The sequence below is a fragment of the Lates calcarifer genome, linkage group LG17 (assembly GCF_001640805.2).
Source record: "Lates calcarifer isolate ASB-BC8 linkage group LG17, TLL_Latcal_v3, whole genome shotgun sequence".
NCBI classification, from domain to species: domain Eukaryota; kingdom Metazoa; phylum Chordata; class Actinopteri; family Centropomidae; genus Lates; species Lates calcarifer.
In genome coordinates this window covers 10,514,749-10,542,714 of record NC_066849.1, presented here as the reverse complement: position 1 = coordinate 10,542,714, position 27,966 = coordinate 10,514,749, and the positions used below count along the sequence as shown (strand labels likewise).

The following is a 27,966-nucleotide window of genomic DNA, read 5'->3' as shown; positions in this document are numbered from 1 at the left end:
TTCATTTGTAGTCCTCAAGATGTCACTACAGTAATGTGTCAGTACTGTGCAAAGGTTTTAGGCACTTGAGATGCTTTTTTTTTTATATAATTTATCAGTACCATCAGGGAGGTGTCTGCAGCTGGACAATGAGTCCAAACACACAGCGTCATAAAGAACTGTCTTCAGAGACAAGAAGAAGGAATCCTTCAGTAGACATAATTTTATACCACCATAGCAAAATTTCGCATTTCACAATGTTTCATTTAATTCATTGAACAAATTAGAATATTGGCATGTGAAGTAGGAATAAAGAAAAGTCTTAAAATGGCCATTGAAATCTGGCAGCAGTTATTTTTCTGAGTTACACCCCTTTAGTGGGTGTTGGCATTCCTGGAAAACAGCTGCATTGTGCACAGATTTTTCAAATTCATTTCTTCACTGAGATCTCTTTAATTGACTGCATTTTGAGTTCTGGTAAGTTAATTTAGATATTCAACAAGGAAAATGGCATTACATATGATGTTGTTTAGAGAAATTGTATTTGCATGTGTTTATCTATAGGAGGTTACATATTATATGTTCCATGTCTACGGGAGTTTGTGTCTGGTTTCCTGAAATTAATTTTAATCCTAAAATGACCTATAAAATAGTGATAGGAAACCAATAGTTGAACAAACTAGGCTCTATTGTGTCTGGGTCACTATTTGACAAATGCCTTGGACATTTTAAAGAACTTAAAGCTGTTCCTTGTTTTCTCCAGTGTACTGCAGTGAAAATGAAAGAAGATACTTTATTATTTTGCCTCCTTTTGCTGAGTGTCAGCTCATCTGCTGGTGAGTTTCTACGAAGCTGCAATCTCAGTACAAAAACTCAAATTATTCTTACTATATTAAAAAAAAAAAAAACATACAGCGTGATAAACTAAAATATCATACTCAGCTACTTTTTTAATCCCAGTCATTACACATTAATATGTTGATGTTCATAACTGGTAAAGTTTGGACCCATTCATTATGGGCTGGTATGAATTAATCTGGCCTTATTTTGAAGATGATAGTGGAGGTGAAATTTGTTGACGGCAGAAGGTGGCAGAAAATACTGATGACATGTTAGTCACAAGATGAATGTTTATAATGCAAACATTAATAAGATAAACCATATTTTTAAGAACTCTGATGTAAATGTAAGGCAAAGCATTTTTTGTCTTTGTCTATTTCAGTTACAATCATTGGACACAGATTAGTTGTTACAGTACATTTGATGACTTTGATTTTGTTTCACTACTTTAGCTCAAGAGGAAGGTTACGTCAGGCTGGTTGGTGGACAAGATGCCACTGAGGGCCGTGTGGAGATCTTTCATAATGGTGCTTGGGGAACTGTGTGTGATGACAGCTGGGACATTAATGATGCCCAAGTGGTGTGTCAACAGCTCCATTTTCCTGGAGCAATAGAAGCTCCACCCTCAGCCACATTTGGCCAAGGTAAGGAGGCTCTGCTAGCTCTTTAGAAGCAGCTATATTAGATGAACTCACACAAGAATTATTGTAATTAGAGTGTGAACAGTATGTGCATAAGGGTGACTATATTGGTAAAACCGACTATTCCTTATTGTGTGATTGTTATTGTGTTAGGGGAAGGAACCATCTGGATGGATGATGTAGGTTGTGCTGGGACAGAGACAAACCTGCTCCAGTGTCAGTTCCCTGGATGGGGGGTTAATAATTGTGGTCATAGTGAGGATGCTAGTGTCCGATGTGAAAATGGTAAGGAAACCAGAGTTGAAGAAAATATTTCAGTGTCTCTTCCCAACTCATTGAACCCACATTGAGCACATTTTCATCTCTATCAGACCCTGAACTCCCCAAAGATATCAGCAATGAGTTTGATTTGGACCACAACACAAGCCTGTCTCATCAGCTGGGAGAACTGTTTGACCAGTGGACATGACTGTGATTTGAACATTGCAGTGGTGGTGGACAACACCACTATTGAGACAATCTGCGCTCACAGGGTCATCCTTTCTCTGAACTCGAACCTTAAAACTTCTCACACAGACCTCAACAGCCTCAGCATCAATGTCACTTCTGACTGCAGTCAATATGCCAACACCTTTGTCAGGTAAAAGCAAATTAAAGCTGCCTCTGTCTCTGTCTATGGTGCCATAACAACTGAAGTTACTTGGATGTAATGCCAGTTCTACACATTTGTAACCCTCCATTCTTATTATTTAACCAATGAATTTGGTTATATCTATATTTGATAATGGTAACCATTTACTACACTGCATTGCCTTGATATGTTTTGAAGTGACTTGACTTTTTCTTTTGATTGTTTAATTCCAAAATGCTGAGCCCTGCCAATTAAAATGTTTGAATTTCAGGTATTTCTACACGAGAAAGATTAAAATCACACTGCCCTCCGTCCACTGCATTCTCAACATGGCGTTTGACTGGGGTCTGACAGAACTTCAGAATGAAGCAGAGAATCTTTTCAGACTGTTCCTCACAGAGGACGACAATTTCCAACGTCAAAGCTCTTTCTATGAGTATGCAGTTCGCACAGGTGAAGAGGCACTGCAGGAAGTCTGTCTTCGCTACTTGGCGTGGAACTCTCAGGCATTGATCCGTTCTCCAGCCTGGACTGATCTTCCATTTGGTCTGGTCAAAGCTCTTCTGTCTCGCTCAGACCTTGTGGTGCATAATGAAACCGTCCTCCTGGATGGACTGGAGAGATGGGCAGCAGCCCAAGAAAACACAACTATCCCTGAGATCCTCCTGAAGCTCATCCGTTTCCCAATGATACCAGCTGAGAACTTATACACACTCGACGCCTCACGGTACCATGCCAGCAAGTTGCAGGGGTTTCAGTTTAACGCTCTGCCCTTCACTACACTGCTCAATGACCTGACCCAAGCAGCAAACTGTCTACACATCCAGGATTTACACCAGCAAACCATGGAGTTTTACCTTCAGCACTCACAACATCAGATATTACAAGAACTCTGGGCTCTACATTCTTCGTGGCCAGAGCATCAATAGTCTGACATCTGATTTCCAAACACCTGCTCACAACAGTGCTTATTTTGCTCTTCACAACATGCGCTGGAAAACAAGGGTGTATATCAGTGATCAAGACTGCTCAAATGAAGGTGTCTCCTGCCCCTCTCTGCCAGCTGTCAGTTTAAAGATTGAACAAAAGAACAGTGATTTACCCAGTGAGATGGAGGGACATATTCATTACAGCAACAGGCTTGTTGTTATGTGTGAAGGGAGGTATGTGCTCCATGTTGGTGAATTTAATGGTGTTGATGGTGAGAATCTTGTGTTTGTTCCGAACAGTGCAGAACAAGTCTATCCATGTCACTCAAACCGGTTCTCCTACCAAGTGGTGGTACGTCCTTTGTACTCAACAAGTTAGCTTTTGTCTTTCTCTGGGAAAGACAAGTTTGAGGAGGATGAATAAGAAACAATATATTGTTTAATATCCACTTACTTCAATGATTATTGAAAGTGAAGCAGTTACTATAACAGGACTGTCGTGGGAAGGGATGTGAATGTTTCCTGTGTTAGGTTTAAAGTTTTTGATGGTTTAAGTCTCTGTAATGCATGTGCTTTAACATAAAAAACAGTATGGGACAAGTCTGTCCATGCTTAACAAACCCGTTCTACCAACTGCTGGTACATCATGAGTACAGCTCATGTTTGCTCACATCAGTAAAGAAGAGGGCAGAGAAGGTTAAAGAAGTCATTGAATGCATATTAACTCCTTGAGACTGTGTATATGCTACATACTGTAAAAGAAATATACATTTATATGCAGTAAATTGTAAAAATACGATTTTATGTGATATTTCATTTTTAATAAAGCTCATAATACCAGAGAGACCACTAATATATACAATAATATATTGTGACTGACTGACAGATTGTTGAGTGTGTGTAGTGTACGAGATCTTTAACTGATGTTGGATATTGATAATTGATCTGTAATACTCAATATGTGAATTGAAGAAAAGAAGAAAACAGGTACAGAGAGAGAGCAATTAGAACAAATTGGGATTTGTTCTAATTTAAGACTACTAAGAAACTGTATTAACATAGAAAAACAGGGTGGAAGATACTGAGCTTAAAGAGCCACAGGAACAGTGAACCAACACTGCAGCATCTCCACAGCATCAAGCAAACACAGACACAACAATCCAGGTCAACTGTGTGAACTAATGTGGAAAAAGGACCCTGCTGACATTACAAACCTATTTAAAACCATTGCCACAGCCCAGTCTATAGTGTTTGTGCTACATATGTGTATCAAGGAACTATAAATATTATAATTTCCTGTGGAGGTTATAAATATCTCAAATAAGACTTTGGTTGTAGATGTCACCAATTATTGAAACAGCTTGTGCTAACACGCAAACACACAGTTACATTATTCCATTAAAATACCAGGAGCCGGTGAGTAAAATGATGACACATATCTATATCTGAACAGGAGGGTAGATTTACCTGAACCTGATTAGGTGTGTCCACTGTATGTCTGGATGTCTGTTAATTCATCTGAGAAGGAAAGAACAGAAGATAAATTAGCGTCACATTGCATCTAAACTCAGGTTTTGCATATTTCCCTGTGAACAGAAAGAACAAATGCTGGTGAAACAAGATGCCACACTCTTTTAATAATACACTGTAAAGTACTGAGAGTAAAAGTCATGCTGTTGGATAGTTTCATCTTGAAATATGTGTTTACAATCACAATGATTAACAAGTACTATCAAGTATTGTGAAATGGAAACACTCGGACTTATTGTACAGTTTAGCTGAGCCAATCTCAGAGGTTTTAGAGCCAAATACATGCAGTCGTCTCAGTTGTTTGAACATGGACCTTTATCACCACCAGGTGGGGATAATAATAAGAACTGGACCCAGTTAAGACAGACTGCTGGAGGTTTGCTGCCCTCCGCAGGCTGCTTCCCGGTAAATGTGCTTCTCTCTCGGAGATAAAGAAGGAACATCTCGGTGTGGTGAAGAAAAACCACAGTGTAACACAGTCTAGTGTGAGACAAGGTCGTATTTTAACACCACACGAATCACTGGCCTCAGTTACTTTGCAGTGTTTTAACACACACACACACACAGCCCACAGTCTTCAGGATGTACTTTTAATCTGTCTAAATGCCAAATAGCGGCTGGTTCACGGGGGCGACACTTCATCTTTCCGGAGGAAACGCAGATTTATCGCTACATTGTTTACATTTCAAAGAACGGTGAAGACGTTTCTCTACGACCCGCACGCGGTTCTTTGATCTTAGTAATGGCTGTGTGGTGTTTTAAAGCTCGTAGATGTGTGAATAGTGGCGGATAGACCGGCATGGCACGTCAGACAAAAACCCGTTCATAAGAATACAGGGAGAGTGACAAGGACGGGGAGAGGGAGAAAGAAAGGGGAGGGGAACTGACATTAAAGCAACACAACAAGGAAACTACACTGCAGAGCCACAGACGCCTTCATTTTATGTTTTTGAATAACAGCCGGAGCTAGTGTGGCGAAGTGTGTCTGTGAAATCTGCCCGGAGCTCAAACCCCCGCACTGCCTCAAAGTGACCTGAAAAGGAGCAGCTTTTTGACCGAGTTGGATTTTTTTAAAAGGCGCTCTCCGACGCTTTTCAGAGATATGGGTGAGAATAATGAAAGAAGGGTTTAATTGTAATACTGAGGGAAATTAACAAGAGAGAGGGGGAAGCAGGCCTCTTCTTGCGGAGAAAGCCGTGCCCTAATGGGAGGTGGAAACAAAAGGCCAACCGCATAGCTTAGCCGTAATTAATGAAATGCCAATTTAGATTATCTTTTGGCTGTTTCGTGCCCCTTGAGATTCTTTCCACCATGACAGGATTGCTATCTGCTGCTATTTTAGCATGCAGCAATTATGAGTGATGCCGGCTGCCATTACAGTGGAGCTTTCATTATAAAGTCATTATAATTAAAATAATGGACATTTACACTGGCTTTATTCCTGGTGTAACTCTAACATACAGATGTTTAACTGGTAGTCAGGTGCTTTGGCTAATGTTGAGCCCTCTGAGTAACATGACCTTTCAAAGGAGGCTGTTGAATGAGAAAACATTAAGTTCATGCATCACAAGAGGCCAAGATTATGGCTTTGTTTTCAACAGTAACATCACACTCACCTATCACCTGATGGATGATCTTTATGTGACATGTGAATGTTTGTGTGTCCTCAGGCTCAGAGCCACCCAGCTCTCCACAGGTGGTGGAAGATGGAGGAGAGGAGGATGAGGAGGAGCTGAGCGGAGGGGAGGAGGCAGACCTGCGGTCCAGCTCAGGCCGGGGGTCCCTGCTGACCCGGAGAGGCATCACCCTGAGGGTGCTGCTGAAGGACGGCCTGGTGGAGCCGGGGGACGGGGTGCTAGCCATCCACTACCTGGTAATAACACACACACACACCACAGCAGCGGATGGTAAAAATGTTGTTGTTCATTAATAATGTAAAGCGTTGACTTGGATCATGTGAGGTTGCTCCTGGCTTGTGTGTCTGTACTCACACTGAATTGCTCCAGGCAGTTTCTTTAAATGATTAAACCCACATACATTTTTTGTTTTCTCTTTAAACTTTCTTCAGGGCAAGAACTTTGTCGGAGACCTGTTGAATGATGGGAAAATCCGATGGGTTGAGACAGGACAGATTTTCAACTCCCCCAGCGCCTGGGCGACACACTGCAAACGTCTGGTCAACCCGGCCAAGAAGTCTGGCTGTGGCTGGGCATCTGTACGCTACCGGGGACAGAAACTGGTCCAGTACAAAACCACCTGGCTGCACAAGTACCAGCCCAGCGCAGACATGGTGAGAGGACAATGATTCAAAATGTTTTCCTTTTCTTAATGAAGTAAATTTTCTGAAATAAGTACTTATTTTCATGCATTTGAGAGGTCAAACATCATGACCCGAATTTACCTGAACTGGTTCCTTAATAAAACTGTTTACAGTTCTTATGCTGAGGAAACATAGTTGCAGTCAGGTTTAAGAAAAAAATGATGAAGCTGAATGAAGATAAAGCCCATTAACTTTGTAGCACAGCATCTAATCAGCTAGTTAATCATGGATCAGAAGGGAAGATGAAGAAGGAGGAACAAAATAACATGCTGATTTTGAAAGAGAGATGATGAAATCATTGAGTGGGGAAAGAGCAATACTTTGCTCATTTGGAAATAAAGTCTACTTTTAGATTAATTTCCTCACAGAGGAAGAAAAAAATATAATCTAATAACATATGGTTCATTATAATGAGGCAAAGATATACTGATATACTTCATAACTGTACTGTCCCCATTAAAATAAAGTGATGCGTGCTGTACTTGTGACCCCTTGTCACAGGTTCACGTGGACATGAGCTGTTTCCTTTTATCGGAAAATGGAACTAGAACTAAAAATGTAACTAGAAAATACTTGAAACTAACTGATTTACATCAGAAACAAAATACTCTTCATGCAGTGGCTGATTTTCTTGCTTTTTTAAGACCAGAAGATGCTAAGGTCACAAGTTCCAAGCAAAATAATTTGGTCAGAGGGAGAGTTTTGCAATGATCCTACGCTGCCTCAGTGTTATCTTTGTGATCCCTTTGGGTGAGGGCATGATTCGTTTTACTGTTTATATATACGACTGTATCTACATTATCCTGTGTCATATATATGATTTACTTATTGTGATGTTAGAGCCTGGTGAGTGAGGAGGATGATGATGAGGATGAAGAGGAAGGTAAGACGGCTGTGCAAGCAGATGAGAAGAACAAGAACATCAAACCTGGATTAGGTATGATCCAGCTCTCCTCTCCTCTCATGTGTAACTTTACATGTCATAGCTGTGTGGTTTAAACAAGCTGAAAAAGAAATCTCCCTAACTGTTACAGATGTAATGGTTTCACGAAGAACTGACAGAGAGAGAATTCCTGTCAGATATTGCAGCTTGGGCACCAGGGACGCTGCCAGGTACTCTCAAGTATTCAGACAGATCAGTGTAATTGTATGTGACCGTTGTATTGTTCTTGAGGTGAATTAGAAGCTAACCTGTGTCCTCAGAGATCCGCACACACTGGTGGAGCTGTCGGCCTTCTCAGCCATCAACAGATTCCAGCCTTTCAATGTAGCCGTGTCCAGTAACGTACTGCTGCTAATGGTAAGCAACAGTCACAGTTAAAGCAGGTTAATTAAAACACTGATGAACATTTACAAGGCTAAGTTACCTGCTTTTTGTCTTGTTATAGGACTTTCACTGTCACCTGACCACCAGTGAGGTGGTGGGATACCTCGGAGGACGGTGGGATACTAATACACAACGTGAGTGTGACTTTATCACAGAATCAGGACAGCAACTGCAAAAAAAAAAAAGAAAAAAGAAGAAAAAAAAAAGCAGAAGATCAGAATGAAGCCCTCTTCATCATTTTCTTTTTTCTTTATTTCAGTGCTGACAGTCTTAAGGGCTTTCCCCTGTCGGACCAGGCTGGCAGACAAAGACTCTGCTTCTGCTGTCGAGGAGGAGGTACAGTAACACGTGGACAGCGAATCAGCAATCTGCGCTGACAGCATGTATGCCTTCAGAAAACATGAGGGTGAATGACACCCATTTTTAAAAATTCACAAGCTCTTCCTGTGCCTTGGGACAGTTCAGCATCCAGCACTTATCAGCGTGGATCTCTCTTTTCCAAACGCCAGAAACCGAAGGACTGACTCCTGAATTTCCATCACAAGGAAATAAAAACTGTGACTGCTGAGCTGAGGGTGTTAAACCTGATGATATTTGTGTTAATTAAATACTACTGAACTAATGCTAATTTCTAGCAACATCATATATATATATATTTACAAGTTAAAATGTAGAGCTTTTTCCAGATTTGAAAATGTTATCCAAACAACTAGAGTAGTCTTATCCATTTCTAAATTATCAGAGGTTTTTCTGTGAACTGGCACTGCCCATAGTTTTAACTGGTGTGAATGTATTAACTTCAAGTGAAATAAAATGTAAAGCTAAGCTTGTCTTGTAATGTTTTCTCTCCCCAAGATCTGTCAGAACCTGTTTATGCGCGGGCTGTCGTTGGTGGGCTGGTACCACAGTCACCCGCGAGGTCCGGCTCTGCCGTCGCTGCAGGACATCGACTCCCAGATGGACCACCAGCTGAGGCTGCAGGGGTCAAACAATGGCTTCCAGCCCTGCCTGGGCATCATCTGTGGTCAGTGCCTGCCTTTATGTACGGTGCTATAGATTATCGACCTGTACAGGGAATTCTCTTTGAAGGCCTCTTCCATGGGGAGCTACAGTTGGACGGAGACACTTTATTCATTACGTGGGAGGAAATTAAATAGTATGGAGTAGTATTACTGGAGTAATGCTAAATACATTACAAAACAGGATATACAGAGGATCTATCTATCGACAGTATATGCATAGTAAGTGTACTGCAGTGTCTGAAATAGTTATTATCAATTTGCACTGCCCAAAAATTGTACTCCAAGTAAGAATGAAAGACAGTATTGGTGTTAACAGATAGTGGCTTGTGCAATGGGTAACATAAAATAGAAATATTGCACTTGAATGACTTCCATGAAAACACTCTCAGAAATGGTCCACTCTAAATTGTATTTTTTCACTTCAGAATGTTCTTACTGCATTAGTAATGTTTTTTTTTAAAGTTGGCAAAAAGTAAAGTCTTTTGTAAATGTAAACTTTTAAGTATCTGTGGCGCTACTGGCCATTCACAATGCAGTGATGAAGGGAATGCTGCAGCGAGGTCAGTGAAACTTGACCAAAATGACTTTGGCCAAATTATTACTGACGTCTTAAACGTACATTTACTGCAGTTTCTAAATCAGCAGCAGCTTGTAATTCCAGTATTTGCCATGATATGTGAAGGCATCGTCGTCTGGGTTTCTAATCGTCAGACAGGTTTGACGCCACTGGCTTTCAACTCCCTTTTTTTTTCGTAACAGGACCATATTATCATGGCAATCAAGGTGTGGCGTCCACAATAACTCCATTCTGGGTTGTACCACCACCTGAGGTAAAGACACAGACATCACTAATAGAATTTAAAGTACGCACCTTATTCTTTCAAAGCTGTGTTACTTAGCTAGTCTTTTCTGACATGGTTCATTCAGACATTTGTGCTCAGCTTTCTGTTAAACGTATGCATCAACTGCCTTCCTGCAGCAACGGCCTAATGACTATGGTATCCCAGTGGCTGTAGAGGTCACCTACGTGCAGGACAACTTCCTCACCAGTGATGTCCTTAATGAGATGGTACTGATACTGCTGCGTCAGACCTTTGAAAATACAGCAGAGTAATCAACATTTTCATTGTTTTTTATGAATGCTATAAACTATTATAAACCATCTGGCTCTGTTTGTTTATTCCTCCAAAGATGCTGCTGGTCGACTACTACAGGTCAGCTCCAGACCTTGTCCAGTTCAGCCAGTACTGGTGTCCTGATACGACCATGATGGACAAGATCAAGGTAGGCCTGAAATTAAGAAACAGATTTCAGCTCACTTCATACAACAGGACAGTTATGAGAGGGTTACGGCAGGGATCCTCAGACCCCGCAGCTGACCTGACGTGTTCGTCTTCTTCCCCAGGGCTCTCTGAGCTGCCATGCCCCCAAAGACCAGGCCTACTCTCAGATCTTGGAGCATGTCTACAGTCAGCTGAGCAACATGCACTGAGTGGGATCTGCTCTGCATGCTTGCATGCGGCTGCTCTCCATCTCAAGTCGTCCGGTCTCCAAACACCTTTAGCGCACAGCTGACAGGTTCTGGTGTTGACGTGTGTACGATGTAAAACCTGCTTGAAAAACATGTAGATGCCTTGAATTCTCTCATATTTAATTATTATGAGTTCAAACACATTTAATGATTCTGAAGGTGCTATATGTGCGATACTAGTTACACCAGGAGAAAATCCACTTGATACCCAATATCAGATTAGAGTGTTAAAAAACAATGTTTTCCTCAGTTGAAATATTGTGTGAAGGACAGTAAACAGAACTGTTTCACAGGCCAGACATCAGCCTGTGGATGAACGCTGGCCTCTTACCTTTTACTCATGGACCTATGTGCCTATCTGCACCAGTATCCTGCGGTATGAGCAGATATTGCCAGATACGTACAATGTAAAGTTGTAGTAATTGCCTTTATAGACTAAACCAGGAAAAGTTATTGGAAAAAAATTAAGAAAACAGTAGTGCTAAATATATTTTAGCATACAACATTAGCAAAGTATGCAAAAATGTCTTGGTTTGACCTACAGTAAACTATACTCTGCAATAGGTTTTGTGAATGTTTGTGTTCCTCAAGTCAAATTGAAAGGTTGCAGTGTGGTGCAAGTAAATCCATTTTGCCAAACAGTTTTTTTTTTTTTTTTTTAGATTTTATTAATGAACCTGTGTGTGTGTGTGTGTGTCTGTGAGCTGTGTTGTGAATGTGCCCCTCTACTGTTTCCCGGTCAGGTTACATAAGACAAACGTCCTGTTGTTAGGACAGATATCTGCTTCCTCTTCACCTGTACTGTATTTATTACTAACTGTGGATTGTGTGATGTACATGTATGAAGATGTATGCCTTAAGCCTGCTGATTGATGATCCACAAATCATTAAAATATACACACTGGAACTATTTAAACATGACTATCACCTCCTTTTTTTAAAAAACATACGGTTACCAATTGTGTGACGAATATTTCTTCTTTTTAATTTGGTGTGTTCTCCAGCTCGATGTTCAAAGCCATAATTTGACGTGAAAAGACCTCACTCTTGATCAGCTACAACAATTAAATGTTTTTCCTTTTTATTTATTGTAAGAATGGGGGAAGTGGGGGATGTGAAAGAAGCACATACAAATGCTTGAATAATAAAGGACAAAATATTGCGGTTAAATTCTGTACTCATACCAAAAGTAAAAAGGCAACTTAAATCTAAGACATACATTTACAAGGTGTAATACAGGACTACATGCAAAGATTAATTTAAAATGTTTTAAGGTCTTGTATATAAAAAATAATACTATAGAGAGCCAGAATGATTTAATGCTGTTCAAAAGAGCATTTAAGACTGATTAAACAAACACATAGCCCTTTAAAAAAGAAATGAGTGGGACATTTTTTTGTCAAACATGGATTAAAATCTACATAAAAAGTTTCCACTGGTGGTTTGCTGATAAACCTCACATTATCTAAACACAACATGTTCAGGAAACGGCTGTAGTGTCATAAATGTGCAGAAATGTGCACACATGCATTTCATCTTTACACAGGAAAAGTGCCAAAGGCTAGACATAAAACTAAAAGTGGAAAAAAAAGAAATTCTTGACCATTGTTTTTAAGTAGCTAGGTTAGGTTTTGGTTGCTGTATTAGTTGCGGTACTTTCCCTCCTTTTCTTTTCAAAAGGCACAAAAACAAAACGAGTGAGGACTTTGTTTTTTCTCTGATGACAGTGTGATCCAGACAGCACCTCCTACAGTCCATTAACTCTGCCCTGAAGTTGATAAAAACATTGAAATGTAGTAAAATCAGAGATGTAAACATATGTAGACGAGGAACAAGCTCAGGAGTGGGGGATGTGTTTGGCGGCGTGGAGCGAAGGACAAACACACATGAGAGGGTTAATGCAGCAGAATGATACTGCAAACAGTGAAAGAGTACGTATTTGTCATTCACATTTGAAACTTTCCCCCCCCTTGAGACAATCAGGACTGATGATACTTGTTTGGTAAGGACTAATGTTTGGTAAGAAGGGTTCTCCAAATCAGCAAAATAATTTTTCCCTTGATGTTTTCCCTTTCACTCTGGGTCTTTTCCCTCATACTGTGCAGTGTATGCTGGATTAGACTCCATCTGCAGGCGTGGGCTGTGGCTCGATTCAAAACAAGGAACCAGCCTTGTCTAAACAGATTGGTCTACATCAGCCCATTGTACCAACAAACAAATCGAATCAGAACCATTGTGAATGATCAGAATCACAGGGTCGGACTAAAAGCTTCAAAGCACAGAGGTGAGTTTCACATTCTCAAAGACACGAGGGCAGGCAGACACAGTGGGACAGTTAGTGATGTACGCAAAAGACTGAGTCGCTGCCAGCAGCGTCGTTTAGACAGGCATGGAATTAGCAAGCGCCTAAAATGTGTCAAAAGACTTAGGGAAAAAAAAGAGAGGGCTTAACATGATAAGACAAACGGGCCCAGAACTAAATGAAAGTATGGCTGTTAGAGAACATCTAGCACGTTAACAAATAGGTGCACTAAGTGATATGTTGCTATTGCATTTTATAAAGACTTTTTGGCTCTGTGTCTTCTATTAAACAGACGAGCAGACAACCACTAAACCTCTAATCATTCTGCATTTCTACACACTGCCTGCCTTAAGTGACAAAAAGGTGCAATGTCTGCATTTAACTTTGGGTCTTTGTAAAACGGTGGAGTAAGTCTGTCACACACACATCAATCTCATCTGAGGACCAAGGTGCAATTTCATTTTCTCACATATTCAGTAATAAGTTCTACTCTTTAAAACTACTGTAGTAAGTCGAGACTAATATAAATCTAATACTGAAACAATACAAAAGAACCCACTGTTGTCTTCTGAAGCTATCGTCATCATGACTGGACAGCTTAGAAAAGGAGCATTAACAAAGAGGCCAAAACCTGAAAACAGTCTAAATCACAAATCTGAGATAAATTTGGCTCATGTTTCTCATTAAAAATGTGAAGCAGTATTTCTTTTTTTTTTTTTTTAAACATGAAACTAAAACTACATTTCTGTTCATGTGTGGTTCCATTTTAGTTTAGATCAAAGTAATTCTCAGTCACGCCAGCAGGTGGCATCAAGAGATGAGCTCCAGTCCATCAGACAACTGATTTCAGTTTTGAAATGAGTATAATATTCAGTCAAGTTACATGACATTACTGCGAGGTTTGAGTTGCCCTCTCCAGTCGGAAAACTGACTCACTGGTGACCAACCTGAGTTTTAAACGGACTGCAGTCACACAAAGAGGACGATTTAAACGCATCGTCCCTGGTTGTCGTAATCACCAGATTTAATACGATTCTCTTTACTGTATCAGTAATTTGCGGTTAAAGAAAAAATATTGCTTAGAAATGTTTCATCAGTTAGTCCCTCAAGAAATGTTTCTGACTGGCAGATAACGGGTAACAACATTTTGTGTCCATCTTAAGTCTAGATCCTTTAACCTTTGGGTGGAACAGGTTGATATTCTGGTCTGGACTTTGAAATGTAACAATCTTCCCCAGAACTCTAGATGATAAAAAGTACTCGTCTGTGAGGATGACGCTGGAGCTGAAGGCTGAAAATGAATCTTCTGTGGACCATCCCTTGGCTTCACTTTCCTCCCTCTCTACTAATTCTACCTCTCCATCAGTCTCCTCTCAGCTCTCCTGCTCTCTTTGCATTAGTGTGGGAGTGGGACGAGGACCTCGACGTAGTTGAGGGGGAAGAATCCCGACTGGCCGTTCAGCATACCCTCGTACCAGTTCTCGTCGATCTGATTGGTCAGGGTGATGATGTCACCCTCGTGGAAGCCCAGCTCTCCCTCGTTCTCCGGCTCAAAGTCGTACAGCGCCTTACAGCTCGGCTGCTCCGGGGCTGTGAAAACACAAAGTGAGGAGAGAGGAAATGAAGATGATAGAAGGAAAAGCGGGAAAACTCAGCATCCACAAATTCAGAATAGTTTCACGCGAAGACGGGCCACAGGGAAAAGGTTAAGTTTGTATTCTACTGCAGTTTTTTTTTTTTTTTTTTACAGTGTGTTAGTAGAACATTAGTATGTGGTAAAGTCAGATCAGCTGAAATACAGCACTGCAAACAAGCTCAAGAATGCTGATGGGTTTAATATTTGACCAAAAAAAACACAATGTCCAATGAAACCAGGTTCCTGTGTGACTGTTCTTGTCCCTCACTATCCGTCGTTTCCTCCGTCTACCCGTTTCTCTGTGACCTCACACAGAGCAGCAGAGGAGTGTGGGGCTCCACACACAGACAAACTAGCCTTTTTTTGTCGCCAAACAATTTTCTCATTGTATCAAGTTTACCCTACGGACTGCTGGGTAGGCTAGAGATGGGGAAAGCTTTGGTCTCTCACTCTCTGTGTTTTACTCCCTAGAGGGCAAGAAAAAGATAACGTTAGCATTTAATGGAGTAAGATCAACTCTGAAGCAACTTTATCACAATTACAAACATGTCTCTGAAGGAAGGCTGTGCAAAGGGTGACACAATATGATTCATTCACACTTACACATATCCTATGAAAAGCCTGGTTTCATTAGTGCAAACCCTTTCACAATTCTTTAAGGTTAAATTAGAGTCCATGTAAATTAGTATAATTATCTATTCAAAAGTCTAACAACCAGCATTTTCATGACAAGCTGATGAATACTGATCATTTGTCATTCATAATGAAGTGTTTATCTTATCTGCTACCTATGATAACCAGTTATGATGACTAAGGTCAAGACGCCTTCGTTAGTAAATATTTTTATGTCAATATACATGACAGGACATAGCTCACTAATTGTGCTAATATAAAGTCAATATTGTACACAAGACAATTTTAAGAGGAGCAGTTTCCTTCACAACATGTGCTGCCCAAAGTCACAACACATCAACTCTGTATTGTCCCCCAAGATATTAGGTGTAAAATTATTTGTTTACACGTGGACAGATGATGTTGTGCACACGATACAGTATGGTGGGAGGACATAAAAACATAAATACTGTTACAATAATCACAGTAGTGTGTAATAAAAGTTGAAAACCTTGAACTCACTCATTCAGAACTCAACAACCTCAACTTTGTTATTGAAAAAAGGATCAATACTGAAACACACAGACTGACTGACATTCCACTACAAATAAAAATGTATAACCGATTATAATTCTAGCACTAGCTGCATGTTAGTTAGTTAGTTAACAGTCCTGAAATTGCATCTGCCGAAAGTACTGGTCTGATAACAGCAGGGTGTGGTGCTGTGGGTAGGTACTGCTCCTAAAAGTAATAATGGTCACGTGGAGAGGAAAAAATTCCCCCAGCAGGCTTCACCAAATTTACTGAATAATAACACCAATTCTGAAACTAATAGTTGTAGCTGTATTCTAATCAAACATTAGACCTAGTGATCATATGGACTCAGACTTAACAAGATGTCACACACATAACTGTGGTACAAGTTTTACAATTTGGACATTGTATAGTATCATCATTTAAGGACAGATACCTCTGTATCTTTACTGTTCTGTATGCAAACTAACACAGGCTGTGCTGAGATCTGTTATCATTTCAATACATCGGTGAGCAGATAAGCTGCAGGGAAATACAGACAAAGATAACATACTGTGTGACCACTATGAGTTTCTAAAACCTTAACTAAAAACTGTAGTTTGAAACATTGCCAATTGTCACAATGTGTTAGATAACCATGTACTTTAATCACATGTGGACTGAACCAGTTGTTGCAAGGCTGTTAATTTGTTAGGAAGTCAGGCTGCAGTATCTAAAGGACAGGATGTGGATTTCATACAAAACCACACACAAGGCGGTGACTGTTAAACTACACATGCATAAACCATCAATTATGTGCTGAACCTGTGAGAAGCAACATATACCATATTTCATACATGTCACACCAGAAGCTGCACAAACACGGAGGACCATTTCAAGACCACAACTGAAAAATTGTGACACTGAAAAATGGCTCACACAATCTGTGACTCACGCAATCTGGGTTTCCGAAAGGACAATCTGGCCGACTGAAAAGACCGCTCTGATGATGTCACGGGAAAGAGGAACAAGGTCAGTTGGAGAAAGGCCATTCAGATGACAGGACAGGACACACGCACACACACATAAGGACCCCTCCCACACACATACACACACACACACACACACACACACACATCCATTTTCTCATGGTCAGCGACTGAGTGCATTCGAGAGTCAAACATTCAGTGCATGCCACTGCTTACAAAGCCTCGAACAGACTGGAGAAAAACACGAATGCACGCTGAATGTTTTTCCACATATTTCTGCTCAGTGGTACTGACTGGTTGCAATCATGTTGGCTATGAGGGCAGAAATTTTTTCTGTGTAATTTCTGTCAGATTCCCAAGAATGCACTTTGGTTTGGTGCATCTTCTGCATGTGTAGAAACAGCTGGATGATTTGTTGCTGTTGATTCCTGGTATGGCAGCGCTTTCCCACATATCCTGTGCAGCTCCTTTGTGTAGCTTTAGGAGTGATGTAAGTGTAAGGATGAAAACAAAATAACGCCAGAGAGAGATTTTGTTGTTCTTTGTTTTCTCAAGACTCCATCTGCTCTCTGGTGCCAACTGCACAGTCTGCCACTTCATCACTTTGACATTAATGGATAGTTCAAATTTATTTTACTCAAGTCTTTATGGTGAAATTACAAAAAGCTGACGTTGAACTACACCAACAACTTTTTAAATATTTATTTTATGAGTACATCAGCTGTTTCTTACCTGAGGTACATGAAGGTGGAGGCGCCATTGAGGTTGAATATCCGCCATTTGAATGGTTGTTATCTCCAAAGTCAAAGATAGGTTTGGGTTTGGGTGTGTATTCACGCCTTGGTCGAGACTGAGCCTCATTCATCCTGTTCAAAAAGATAAATAAACCTATGTCTTACACCCCCAGATCTGCACAATAAATACAAAAGGATGTCTAGAGTTCCTGAGACTGAACCAGACTTGGAAAGTTCAGAGCAGAAAGCTGCACGGTCAGATGTACTGTACAGTATGTTTGTATTTATGTGTCTGGTTTCATTACTGCACCTGTCTCTGAGTTTGTCAGAAAGCTCCTCCAGCACCTGTACAGCCTGTCTGTGGTACTGCAGCTGGGACTCCACCAGGGATGAAAGCTGGCTCACCTGCTCGATCTACACACACACACACACACACACACACACACACACACACACACACACACACACACACACACATCAGATTTCTGTAACAATCAATGTCCCTTTGCTTGTTGTTGTTGTATTTTGCTGTATTACCCACTCCAAAGGATAAACAGTTCCATATTGGCCAATAAATAATACAGCTCATAACAGCGACAGGATACACCTTGAAGACACATTATCATGAAGCTTATGTTTGATAAATAACATACATTTGTTTGACACACAATAATCAAAACTCATGGAGCATTCAACCTCACCTCAAGCTAATAAATAGATCTAAAGTTAACATTATTAGATCAAATTACTGTTTCCAAAGTAAAAAAAAAAAAAAAAAAAAAAGAATTTTCACACAATTTTATTCATGTTTCTTATATGAACAGTCATAGGAAATAACATGAAAGAGGCTGAAACTAGAGAAATAACAGGAAATATGGAACAGACAAGACTTCTTCCGCGTAGCACTGGTTATATTTGCACTGTCAACTTGTTCACATTATACTGAAACTAGCAACTGAACTGCTGTGCTGTAATACAACAAAACATACAGATCAATTTAGACTTAAATGCGCTCAGTTACCAGTTTATTAGGTAGCCTAATTCTGCAATAATACGGTACCGATTCAGCGTTATCCTCATTTTGGAGGATGTTTTAAAGCAAAGAAGGTTGGCTAAATAACACAAACACCTCTCTGTGACTTCACAGCACTGTAGACAACAGCCTCCAAAATGATCATTAAGTTGAATCAATACCTCTGTCAGCGATAACTGAACTTTATAAGCTTCACGAAGGTGGCTTTTATTGCAGGACGGCTGTATTAGACTGTATTTGTTTTAGCTAGGTGTACCAGCAGTAATGAAATGGCAGCTGAGTGTATGCTCTGAGATGTTGTGTACCTCTATGCCTCTATTACAGGAGTGTTCACCTGCAGCTATGTGCAAGGCAAACACATGCTCTACCTGCTAAACCCAAATAGTGATTAAATGTTGTAACTGTTCGATTACAGCTATTTAAAGGCATGTTTATCTGCAGTGCCAGTGTTATTTGTCCTGAACAGGTGTGTTTCATCAATCTTTACAGGTGTAACTATTCCTGTGTGTTTGTCCTGTGGGTGTGCTATGGATAGCAGCCTTCAGGAGCAAAAGTGGAACTCAGACGAGCTTTACAGTGAAGCAAGTGATGAAATGTTTGACATGATGTGGCAATATGTGATGTGTTCATGTTTCATGGGAATTTCTATAACAAGCTGAAAATGACTGTAAATATCCTTTCTGGTTAATTTCTACATAATGATGGATTTTTCTTCCATTTGATTTTAACTTTATGTTCCTTTAAGAACTTCAGAGTCATTATTTTTAGGCTGTGTATTTGAGGCATGTAAATGTTCTTTTCCCACTGTGTCCAAAGTGGGTAAATGTCACCAATGCTAGAATTCTATGTTAACCATGACTAACCTTCAGAATCTATCTTTACAGCTAAGGAAATGGATAACGGGGGTAGTAGTTACACCAGACATTGAACAGTAAGAAATAAGTCCTTACATCAGTCTCCAACAAGTTGTACATGCTGGTCTCAGCCACTTCCTTTGACTCATGAAACTTCTCCAGGGCCTGTCGGACCTCCTCATCTGGTATCTTTCCCTGACGCTTTTTCTTGTAGTCATAGTCCAGGCGACGGCCTTCAAGCTTCTTCAGGTGGTGCTGGAGTATTCAAAGCCATAGTTAAGTTTAGTTGTGATCAGTACCTTGCATCAAGTAGAATTTGGTAATGGTGATGCCATTTGACACTGCACCATGAGAGGGGTTAATAAACAAACTGACATAGAGTTAATTTCCCCATCATAAAACAGCATGTTAATGTGTCAGATACCTGTATCTCTCGGAGGTCCTTGTCACAGAGGCCTTGCAACGGATCAATGAAGTTCTGCTTGACGTCAATGTCTAGAGAGTCTTTGACTTCTGCCAATCTCTTCATGGCCTCCCCTACATCTACTAGTGCTCCGCCTGAACCACACAGACAGATATTAATAGCTCAGTGACATTAGTAGATTTACAGTTTATATATACAGTTTATAGTAATTATAGAACCATCAGACCAAATGACAAACACACACACACACAAATAGATAGATTTACAATGCTTAAAATAGTTTCATAAGCCCTGTAAACTGTTCTGTTGGAATCTGACAGTGATCATTTTAAGTGTACCACACATACACACATAAGCACAACCATGCACACATCAAAACCAATAATTACACACACCAACATTCGTCTGCCAGGATTGTACTATTCTAATCCTCAACACACACACACACACACACACACACACACCACACACACACACATATCTTACCAAAGTTAGTGTCCTCTCCCAGTTCCCGTCCATACTTGCCCATACACTCTCCTAGCAGCCCCTCGGCCTGAGGATAGCCTGGGTTCTTCACCTGACCACGGATCTTAGACATGGTGTTCAACATGGACAGTTTGGCCCGAGAAGCTGAGAAAGGGGAGTTTAAACAAATGTTAATCAAAAAGTTTAAACAGTTTGAAAACATGCATATTACAGATGATGTCCTCACCTGGGTTGGGCTGAAGGTACTCTGATGTTTTGGAGATTACCTCCACTACTGCTTTACTGGTCACATCTACTTTCTACAAAACACAACGAGAACAATCACATCACAAGTGTTCGACAGAGCTACTGTAGTCACACAACTAAAATAAAATACTGACAGGCAAAGGAGGTATTATGTTTTTATGAAGCATTACTTGCATGTGCTTGTCATAAGTTCTTGCGTGTATTTTCATTCCCATCAAGTGTGGACATACACGGTATATTATAGTAACATACACCTCGGTAAAAACACTCAAAAATATTTCATTTACTATATTAGGAGTCTGTGGAACCTAAAAACATTCACATTTGAGAAGCTGCAATCAGTGAATTTTTGACAGTTTATCGCAATTGACCACTTTAGATCCACCCTAAACTTTCCAGGAATTTCATGACACCTAGTTTTCAGTGTCATCCACACAGTTTTGAAAGATTCATAAACACTGAGATCAGAAAATTTCCTCAACCAACAGAGGATGATGTAAGCTTTAAATGAAGTGCAAACATCAAGAATGGACATCCCACAGAAAAACAGCAGCATGTTTGTGTACTGTGCGGGGGAAAGAAAAGAAAAAAAAAAAAAAAACTGGCCCACAGCTTTGATTAAAGATGACTACAGTAAGATGCCTCTCTTACCCGTTCCAAGTCCCTGAAGTCATCATCTAGTTTAGTTCCTTCTGCACCTCCGACTTTCTCACTTACCATCTAGAGGGAGAGAGAGACAAGGAGACAGAAGGAGAGGAGAAAGAGAGAGAGGGAATGAGAAGAGTGCAAATTAATTAATGCCGCTCATAAGGTTTTGATTTGAGAGACAAACAAGCCTAAGCTCATATCTCATTTTCACATTCACATGTTTGCTCTGTGTAGAAAATGCAATGGACACTTCTTTTAGGAAAATGAATATGTGGAGCACAGCATATTAGTTTTTCCTGTGTGGTACAAACCTTGTCTTTCCCCTAACTCCTCAGGTGACTTTAAAGAAGGAATTCAGCATAACAGATAACAACGTGGCAAAACATCAGAAATCAAACAACTACATGAAGAGTGTTACGCAATTCCATTTGTTTACACTTTGTAGGATGAAAAAATGTTGAACCAGCTAACTCTGTTATTTCTATTTCAATAAAGACAATATGCTGCAACTTAACTAGACTAAAATATGTTGATTGAAAGCACATGTATTTCCAAGGGAGATCTCCGAGCAAGTTTTTAGGTCACAGACAAAAGCCTAAGAAATAGAAAACAGCCCTGTTTCCGTTAACATACAGTACTGCTGTACATACTTTTTTTTTAGCTAATTCTTTGATTTATGACGTCAGTCAGTCAAAGGGAATTGGAAATGAAATGGTTATTCTGGCTTTGTAATGGGACTGTACTTCTGCAACAATTAAGATCTTGACTGCTGAGTTTCTGCAAGTGGAATGGGCAGAAAAACAGTTTCTATCACCACCACCAACAGAATAAAAATGGCATGCAACAACAGGCCTTCATTGCAGAGTAACTTGTAGACCTGCTCTACAAAGACAGAAGCAAACCACAGTGACTAATTTGTGCTTTTCTGAGGTTTCTGCCACAATTCCAGTTAAACACTGTTGCCACGATTCTACAATATTGCTGTGACAAAACCCTTGTCATGCCGTAATGAATCTGTCTTGCTCTTGTACATTTAAGTTTTGAGGGAAGTTGTAACAGCCCTGATGTTAACCTTTAATTATATCACTACAGTATTAACAGAAGCAGCAAGTCCAGCTGTCAGGACAATTAATGAAACACTGCAAAAGAGAGCCTGAAAAGGGGTTAAAGAAATAAATTATCCTTGAAATTGTAAAATCTGAATTTTACTCTCCTAACATGGCAGTAAGTGAAGTGACATTATTAGTTTCATAAAAAGCCATTACATATGTCAACATAGGGATTTTTTTTGACAGGTTCAACTGTATAGGCATGTATAATACGGCTCAATACTGATGCCTCTGCAGATCAGCAACATCTTTTCAGGTGGTCTGACTCTGAAAAGGTTTATTAGACATATCCAGTCCTTTGATTAAGAGATTACGATAACATTTTTCTTTCCTTTCCTTAGTGAAATTCTCTCATCTGTGATACAGCGAAAGAGGTTTGAATCATTTCCTACATGACTCAAACTACTGTTGGTGACCATTTTGTGATTACTGGAATTACCAAGACTTTCTGGTGACAGGTGACATTTTGACAGTTTATTTATTATTTGGAGATTTCAACATATAATTCAAACAAACAGAAAATGAAATACACTGAGGTTACTCATGCACCGTAGCAACAGCTGACAGACCTTTGCTGAGCGATGTAGTGTCAGTGTCTTCAAGTTATACTGCTGAATATCTGCTGAATGTGGAAAGCACATGACAGGGGGCCTTGGGGGATTTGGGTCATAAGTAAAGATACTCAGCCTCAACTCTCAGCCCACTCAGCATTTGATTCCCTACCACCAAGAAAAGATAAGACTGCAGTCAAACTTTTCACTATCTTATCTTTTCTAGCACCATAACCAGCCTTACAAGACTTCTTAGGAAGGATAATTAATTAAATTCATGATGGGGTGTTTCCTTTTTTGTTATAAACCACTAAACTTGAGATTATAGTCATTTCTGATTTTGGGAAGTAGAAAAGTGAATTATCAGACTCTATTAGTCACTAAATACTGCTGCAGTTTTTCTTCTGCTAATGAAAACATCAAGAGTAACATTTTATTTACATGCATACAGGCTCAGAGGAATGGAGCCAACAAATGTCCACAAAAAGCTATCATCAGGAAGTTTTGGTATAAACAACACACAGAGCTACACAGAGGGATCAGTCTATAAGAGGTATCCTTTTCATCATGATGACTTGGTATTAGTGAAACAGTAGTGCACTACCACAGAGCATGGTTGAAGCTCATGTTTGACTTCAGATGACTTGATTACAAGACCCAGAAGAAGGTTGTCTTACACAGAGTCCCAGGTACCAACTGAGCAGTAAGAAGGATGCAGAATGTTGCAGCCTGATGTAGATTAATTTGTTTTCTCTTAACGCTGCACATGAAAATCAGCTGGTTAACATTAAGTTGTGGGTAAAACCACATTTTTTTCAGCTGATTATTTGTCTCTCACAACAAACTTGTGTATTAGTGACAGCATACCTATGACAGCTGTCATATGTGATAAGATAGTTTAAGTGCAGAATTAAAAAGTTGAAAAGAAAACTTGTTTGGCCTTCTACATTCTGTCTACAAAACAAAATTAAATCATTGTTAGTCACACGAAAACTAGGTCAAAGTTGTTTGGGATCAAAGCTAGATATATAAAAAGAGCTCTGTCACCCCAGTGTATGAGCAAAGCACACTTCAAAAGGAAATCAAGTTGCTGCGATCGGACACAGAAAGTGAAGGTGTGACAGAAATCTCTGGTGAGACATAAAAAGCTGTCTGGCATTCCCATTACACCAATGGAGCCTGGAAAGTGTTTAATCAAGAAAACAATTTATCATATTTTTTAAATTTCTTCCTCCATTCTTAATTCACTTAGGTGAGGTGGGTTGTATGCGTTTAAACATTTCCCCACCCTCCTGCATTTAAACTCCAAACTCTAACGCCCTCTTGGTTATATCCAGTAAATCAGTAAGCCTTCAATATTCATTTCACCCTTTATCAGGAGCCAGGCACTAATCAGTACTGCAGGCAGAATCACCCACAAAGGTCAAACACACCCAGAGATAGTAGAGGGGTAGATGCCATGGTATAAACCATATGGAAAAACCTTTGACAGTAATCAAACTGGTATCATCTCACAGCAGATATCATCAAATTGCTTCTCCTGGATCTTTATTGACCCAATTAGCTGCACCAGTCGCATGCTGTCTGCTGCCTGGAACCCTGATACCATCATCCTTCACCTGCGCCTGTATTACGACTTGATCTTGATTAAGAGTAACAATAACCAAAATGGGGATTACGCCGAAGACCGATTATCATTCCTTTAAGCCGGCTTTAATCCACGGTGAAGTCTGCACCAAACTCTAATCTATTTTTTTTTTCAACACATCCATAAAACAAATCTCTCCTGACTTAACTCTATTTTAACACCCAAAATCATGAACATGTTAGGACACAGAGAGTAAAGTGTGTAAAGCAGTGCTTTGGTCCAACAAAGCTCACTAAGAAAATCAATAAAATAACTATTTGTAGTAGTTAGATGTTCCTGTGAATGTTGACTTGATGCTTCTTCTAGCTCATGTTAAAAGTTGAAAAAGAGAGATAAAAATAGCAGCTGGATATCACATATTTACTGTGGCAACTTGGAAGCCTTGACTGTAGTTGTCTGGCAGGAGTACATTAATTTATGGTAACTAAACAGTATGTCTGACGCAGGTGTTTGCTGTTGTTAGGGCAAGTATTAAACTCAAAGTAATGACAGCAACAGTGAGGCTTATCTAAAGGACCTGGAGCTAGTGTTGTTTGTATAACCTGTAACAATGATCTTAACAGCTGGCCAGTGAGAAGAGAGAGATACAATTTCAAATGTGTTTGATATCTGCTTCATGTCAGCTGGTGCTTTGCATCATCATCCATTATAATCTTGTAACAGACAAGTATTATCCTTTAGTTAACCTTCTGATCAGTCTGACCATAAAATGTATTTATTTTCAGCTGTAAACTGAAACATTTGAGAGCCAGAAGTCTTTTATCTGTATCAGTGCATAAATTAACCAGGTAAACTTCAGAATTATTCTAGAAAAACCTACTGAATACTAGCTTAATCTATCATCATCTTTTCCTACTGTCACACAGAGAACTCCTGAGTGTGATTTTGTAATTCTCAGAAAAACATAATAGGGGAGGAGAGCCGGTCAAAGAGAAAAAACAAGGACGTGGAGGCTTACAAGGCAGAGATATCATTTTCCACAGCCAACTTCCTGCAAGCCTCCAGCGTAGAAAATCTGAGCTATGTCAAGTGTTATTGACTCTCATGGAGTTTTGGCAAGAAAAGCAGCTGCATTGCAGTGAACTAAAGGGAAAGCACACTCTTCTCCTCTGTCTCTGCATCATTCCTCTGGGTCACTCTCTCACGCACTAACCCACTTAATCTCCCTCGATCACCTTCATTATTCATTTTCACTACAGTCAGTACCTACAGGCCTAATATGACAGCTTGTAAATTGTGTTATTTTTCCTCACAACTGAACCAACAGGGATCAGAGCCTGTTCCTGTCAGGAAGCTGGGGCAGAAACCAAATGTCTTTCCTGCTTAGATCAGCAGGGGTAGGAAGAAAAGAGACTCAAAAAATCTTTTTAACAGTCCCCACCCATGACTGGCTGAAATTAAAAACATTCACACTAGTGTTCAGACATTAAACTATGTGACTTTTATACCTCCACGACCAGCAGTGACATTTCTGATGCAATGTTTTGTTTTTTTTACCTTTTCATCCCATCTGCCCTAAATATTGATTTGCCTCATTAAACAAAAGACTAACACTGTAAACAGCTGGAAAATAGGTGACTTCAAAGCAGCAAAACTAAAACCTAACGGTCCAGGTTTCACTGCATCACCAATGGAAAAGAAGTGTCTTTCAGGAAATCACCCCGTTTATTATCTGGCTCGGTTTAGTCATTGTGCACTACTTAAACATGTATTGTTTTTACTGACTCACCCGGAGAGTCCCTCAGGCAAACAGAGCTAATGTTTACCATAGGATGTGCACTTACTGAATCTGAATTGGTGCGCCACTGAGGGAAAGCATAAAATGTGAGATACCTGTGTATGGATACAGCAATGGTAATGTTACCTAGCAATTGTTTAAGTTAGTTAACGCTAGTTCAAACAGCGTTAATGCAGAAACACGTCCAGGGGTGCCTGTAAACCTTCACGCTAGCTGTATAGGAACACGGGGTCCCAACTAAAAATAACATTGACATTTTACACACAGACACAAAGCGTTTGTGAGGTTAGTCTCCTGCTGTCAACACACAACACACACATTAACGAAGCGTTAATCAACACTAGCCAACTATGAACCGTTAGCTACTAGTGCTAAACGAGGCTAGCTGCTAACGATACATGACAGTTGCTAGCTAAAAGAAAAGTTTTACAAACCTGACTGGCTTTATAAAACTGCTTCTTCAAGCCCGCTACAGACATCTTGGACCCCGACTGTCTTCAAGTTCCGACGAAGTTGTAAATAGGTCACGAAAAAATAACTAAAGTTAGCGATATAGTTTGTTAGAAAAGGGGGACAGTGCAGAAGTCTTTAGGAGGTATCATAGGACTGCACAGCCGTCACTCCAAGTCGGGACACGCCAACTGACCACGTCCACGTCGAGGGTGATTCTCCCCCACTGTCACCGCAGATAACGGGGCCAAATGTGTAAAAATCCCCCACAATCAACAGTGTTATCTCCTGAACTGAAAACGCAAGCACGTACAGTCTCGGAGCACACTGATAGATTAGACGGAGCGACCAAATCTGCACCAGCCACTTTTTAAGAAATCAGTTTCCTGAGTTTACACAGCAGCAGACTCTGATGGTTAAATTAGTGGATACTGCCCCCTGCTGAATATAACAGGTACTACACACCTGTCTGTCTGCTGCAGGCCATATGTTCACATTCTCAAACAATATGAAGTACTTACAAACTTTTCATGCTTAAAAACAAAGAAGGTAACTAACTCACAATTATAAATGGGATGAGATCATTCTGTGCAAGTGATGGTAGGAATCACAGCTGTACTCATTTGTCAGGCAAAAATTAGTTGCTGAGCCCCAATCTTAACCCCTCATCCATCCCTCTCTCTGTGCAGTGAGTATCAATACTACCCAGGTTTGCTGTGTAGTGATTTAATTTGTGGTTTTAAGAAAATGCAACATACATACTTTCAGTGCTAACCACTACACCACCGTGTCACCCTTCAGTGGTTCGTATCCTCAAGGAAAATTTCACTTAAATCTGCAAAAACTATTGAACATACAGTGAGCTTCAGGCATGCTGGGGCCCCTTCAGTTCTGGTGACCCCTAGGCAGTTGTTCACCTTTTCTAATCCAGTCTTGACTTGAAAACGCCCATCTTTTTTCACTGACAATGACAATACAATGCCAGTGGGCTGAATTTCAAAGTAACTGAAAACTTCATCAGCAACGTGTCTTTACTGTACTGAAACAACCTAATGACTTGATACCATAATGAGGAGTAGGAATTAACAAAAAAAAAAAAAAAAAAAAAAAAGAACTCTGTTTTAGTTATGATTGGGTTGGCTGTAAATCAATTAAATAATATTTTAAAATTTACTCAAGGACCCAGTGGGCTTTATGACTTCCAGCTTGAAAATCATACACAGCTATAATCTACCATGTGGTG

At 40.0% G+C, this 27,966-nt stretch overlaps 3 protein-coding genes across 4 annotated transcripts; 2 read left to right on the top strand and 1 right to left on the bottom strand.

Annotated features, from left to right (window-relative positions):
• Positions 1 to 374: 374 nt before the first annotated feature.
• Positions 375 to 3,866, top strand: LOC108877334 (galectin-3-binding protein A-like). The gene is given in 7 exon segments (XM_051077217.1): positions 375 to 456; positions 743 to 815; positions 1,272 to 1,463; positions 1,614 to 1,745; positions 1,832 to 1,920; positions 1,922 to 2,100; positions 2,363 to 3,866. Coding segments are annotated over 6 exon segments (1,308 nt in total). The 5' UTR covers positions 375 to 456; positions 743 to 757; the 3' UTR covers positions 3,021 to 3,866.
• Positions 3,867 to 5,049: 1,183 nt separating this feature from the next.
• mpnd (MPN domain containing) lies at positions 5,050 to 11,666 on the top strand. The gene is made up of 13 exons (XM_018667368.2): positions 5,050 to 5,656; positions 6,221 to 6,423; positions 6,619 to 6,840; positions 7,711 to 7,807; positions 7,905 to 7,983; positions 8,074 to 8,170; positions 8,259 to 8,331; positions 8,457 to 8,533; positions 9,053 to 9,221; positions 9,979 to 10,049; positions 10,199 to 10,288; positions 10,411 to 10,503; positions 10,625 to 11,666. The coding sequence occupies exons 1-13, from the start codon at positions 5,653 to 5,655 to the stop codon at positions 10,709 to 10,711; spliced, it is 1,362 nt and encodes a 453-aa protein (XP_018522884.1). The 5' UTR covers positions 5,050 to 5,652; the 3' UTR covers positions 10,712 to 11,666.
• A 148-nt stretch (positions 11,667 to 11,814) lies between these two features.
• On the bottom strand, positions 11,815 to 27,123 carry sh3gl1b (SH3-domain GRB2-like 1b). 2 transcript variants are annotated; one of them, XM_051076971.1, is made up of 10 exons: positions 26,708 to 27,123; positions 21,231 to 21,299; positions 20,560 to 20,632; positions 20,334 to 20,477; positions 19,848 to 19,981; positions 19,520 to 19,678; positions 17,847 to 17,950; positions 17,535 to 17,668; positions 16,769 to 16,816; positions 11,815 to 14,642 (listed from the first exon to the last, which is right to left on the bottom strand). In XM_051076971.1, exons 1-10 carry the CDS (start codon positions 26,750 to 26,752, stop codon positions 14,449 to 14,451), a joined length of 1,104 nt encoding a protein of 367 aa, XP_050932928.1. In that variant the 5' UTR covers positions 26,753 to 27,123; the 3' UTR covers positions 11,815 to 14,448. The 2 variants fall into 2 exon arrangements, with proteins under 2 accessions (XP_050932928.1, XP_018522885.1); XM_018667369.2 differs by lacking the exon at positions 16,769 to 16,816 and having other exon boundaries at positions 26,708 to 27,120.
• Positions 27,124 to 27,966: the final 843 nt, after the last annotated feature.

Coding starts and splice junctions, on each gene's coding strand:
- mpnd (XM_018667368.2), top strand. Junction 7,984..8,073: donor GGCACCAGGGACGCTGCCAG/GTACTCTCAAGT, acceptor CTGTGTCCTCAG/AGATCCGCACACACTGGTGG. Junction 8,171..8,258: donor GTAACGTACTGCTGCTAATG/GTAAGCAACAGT, acceptor GTCTTGTTATAG/GACTTTCACTGTCACCTGAC.
- sh3gl1b (XM_051076971.1), bottom strand. CDS start 26,752: ATGTCTGTAGCGGGCTTGAAGAAGCAGTTTTATAAAGCCAGTCAG. Junction 19,982..20,333: donor GGGAGAGGACACTAACTTTG/GTAAGATATGTG, acceptor TGTGTGGTTCAG/GCGGAGCACTAGTAGATGTA. Junction 14,643..16,768: donor CTTTCGGAAACCCAGATTGC/GTGAGTCACAGA, acceptor GTGTTTTCACAG/CCCCGGAGCAGCCGAGCTGT.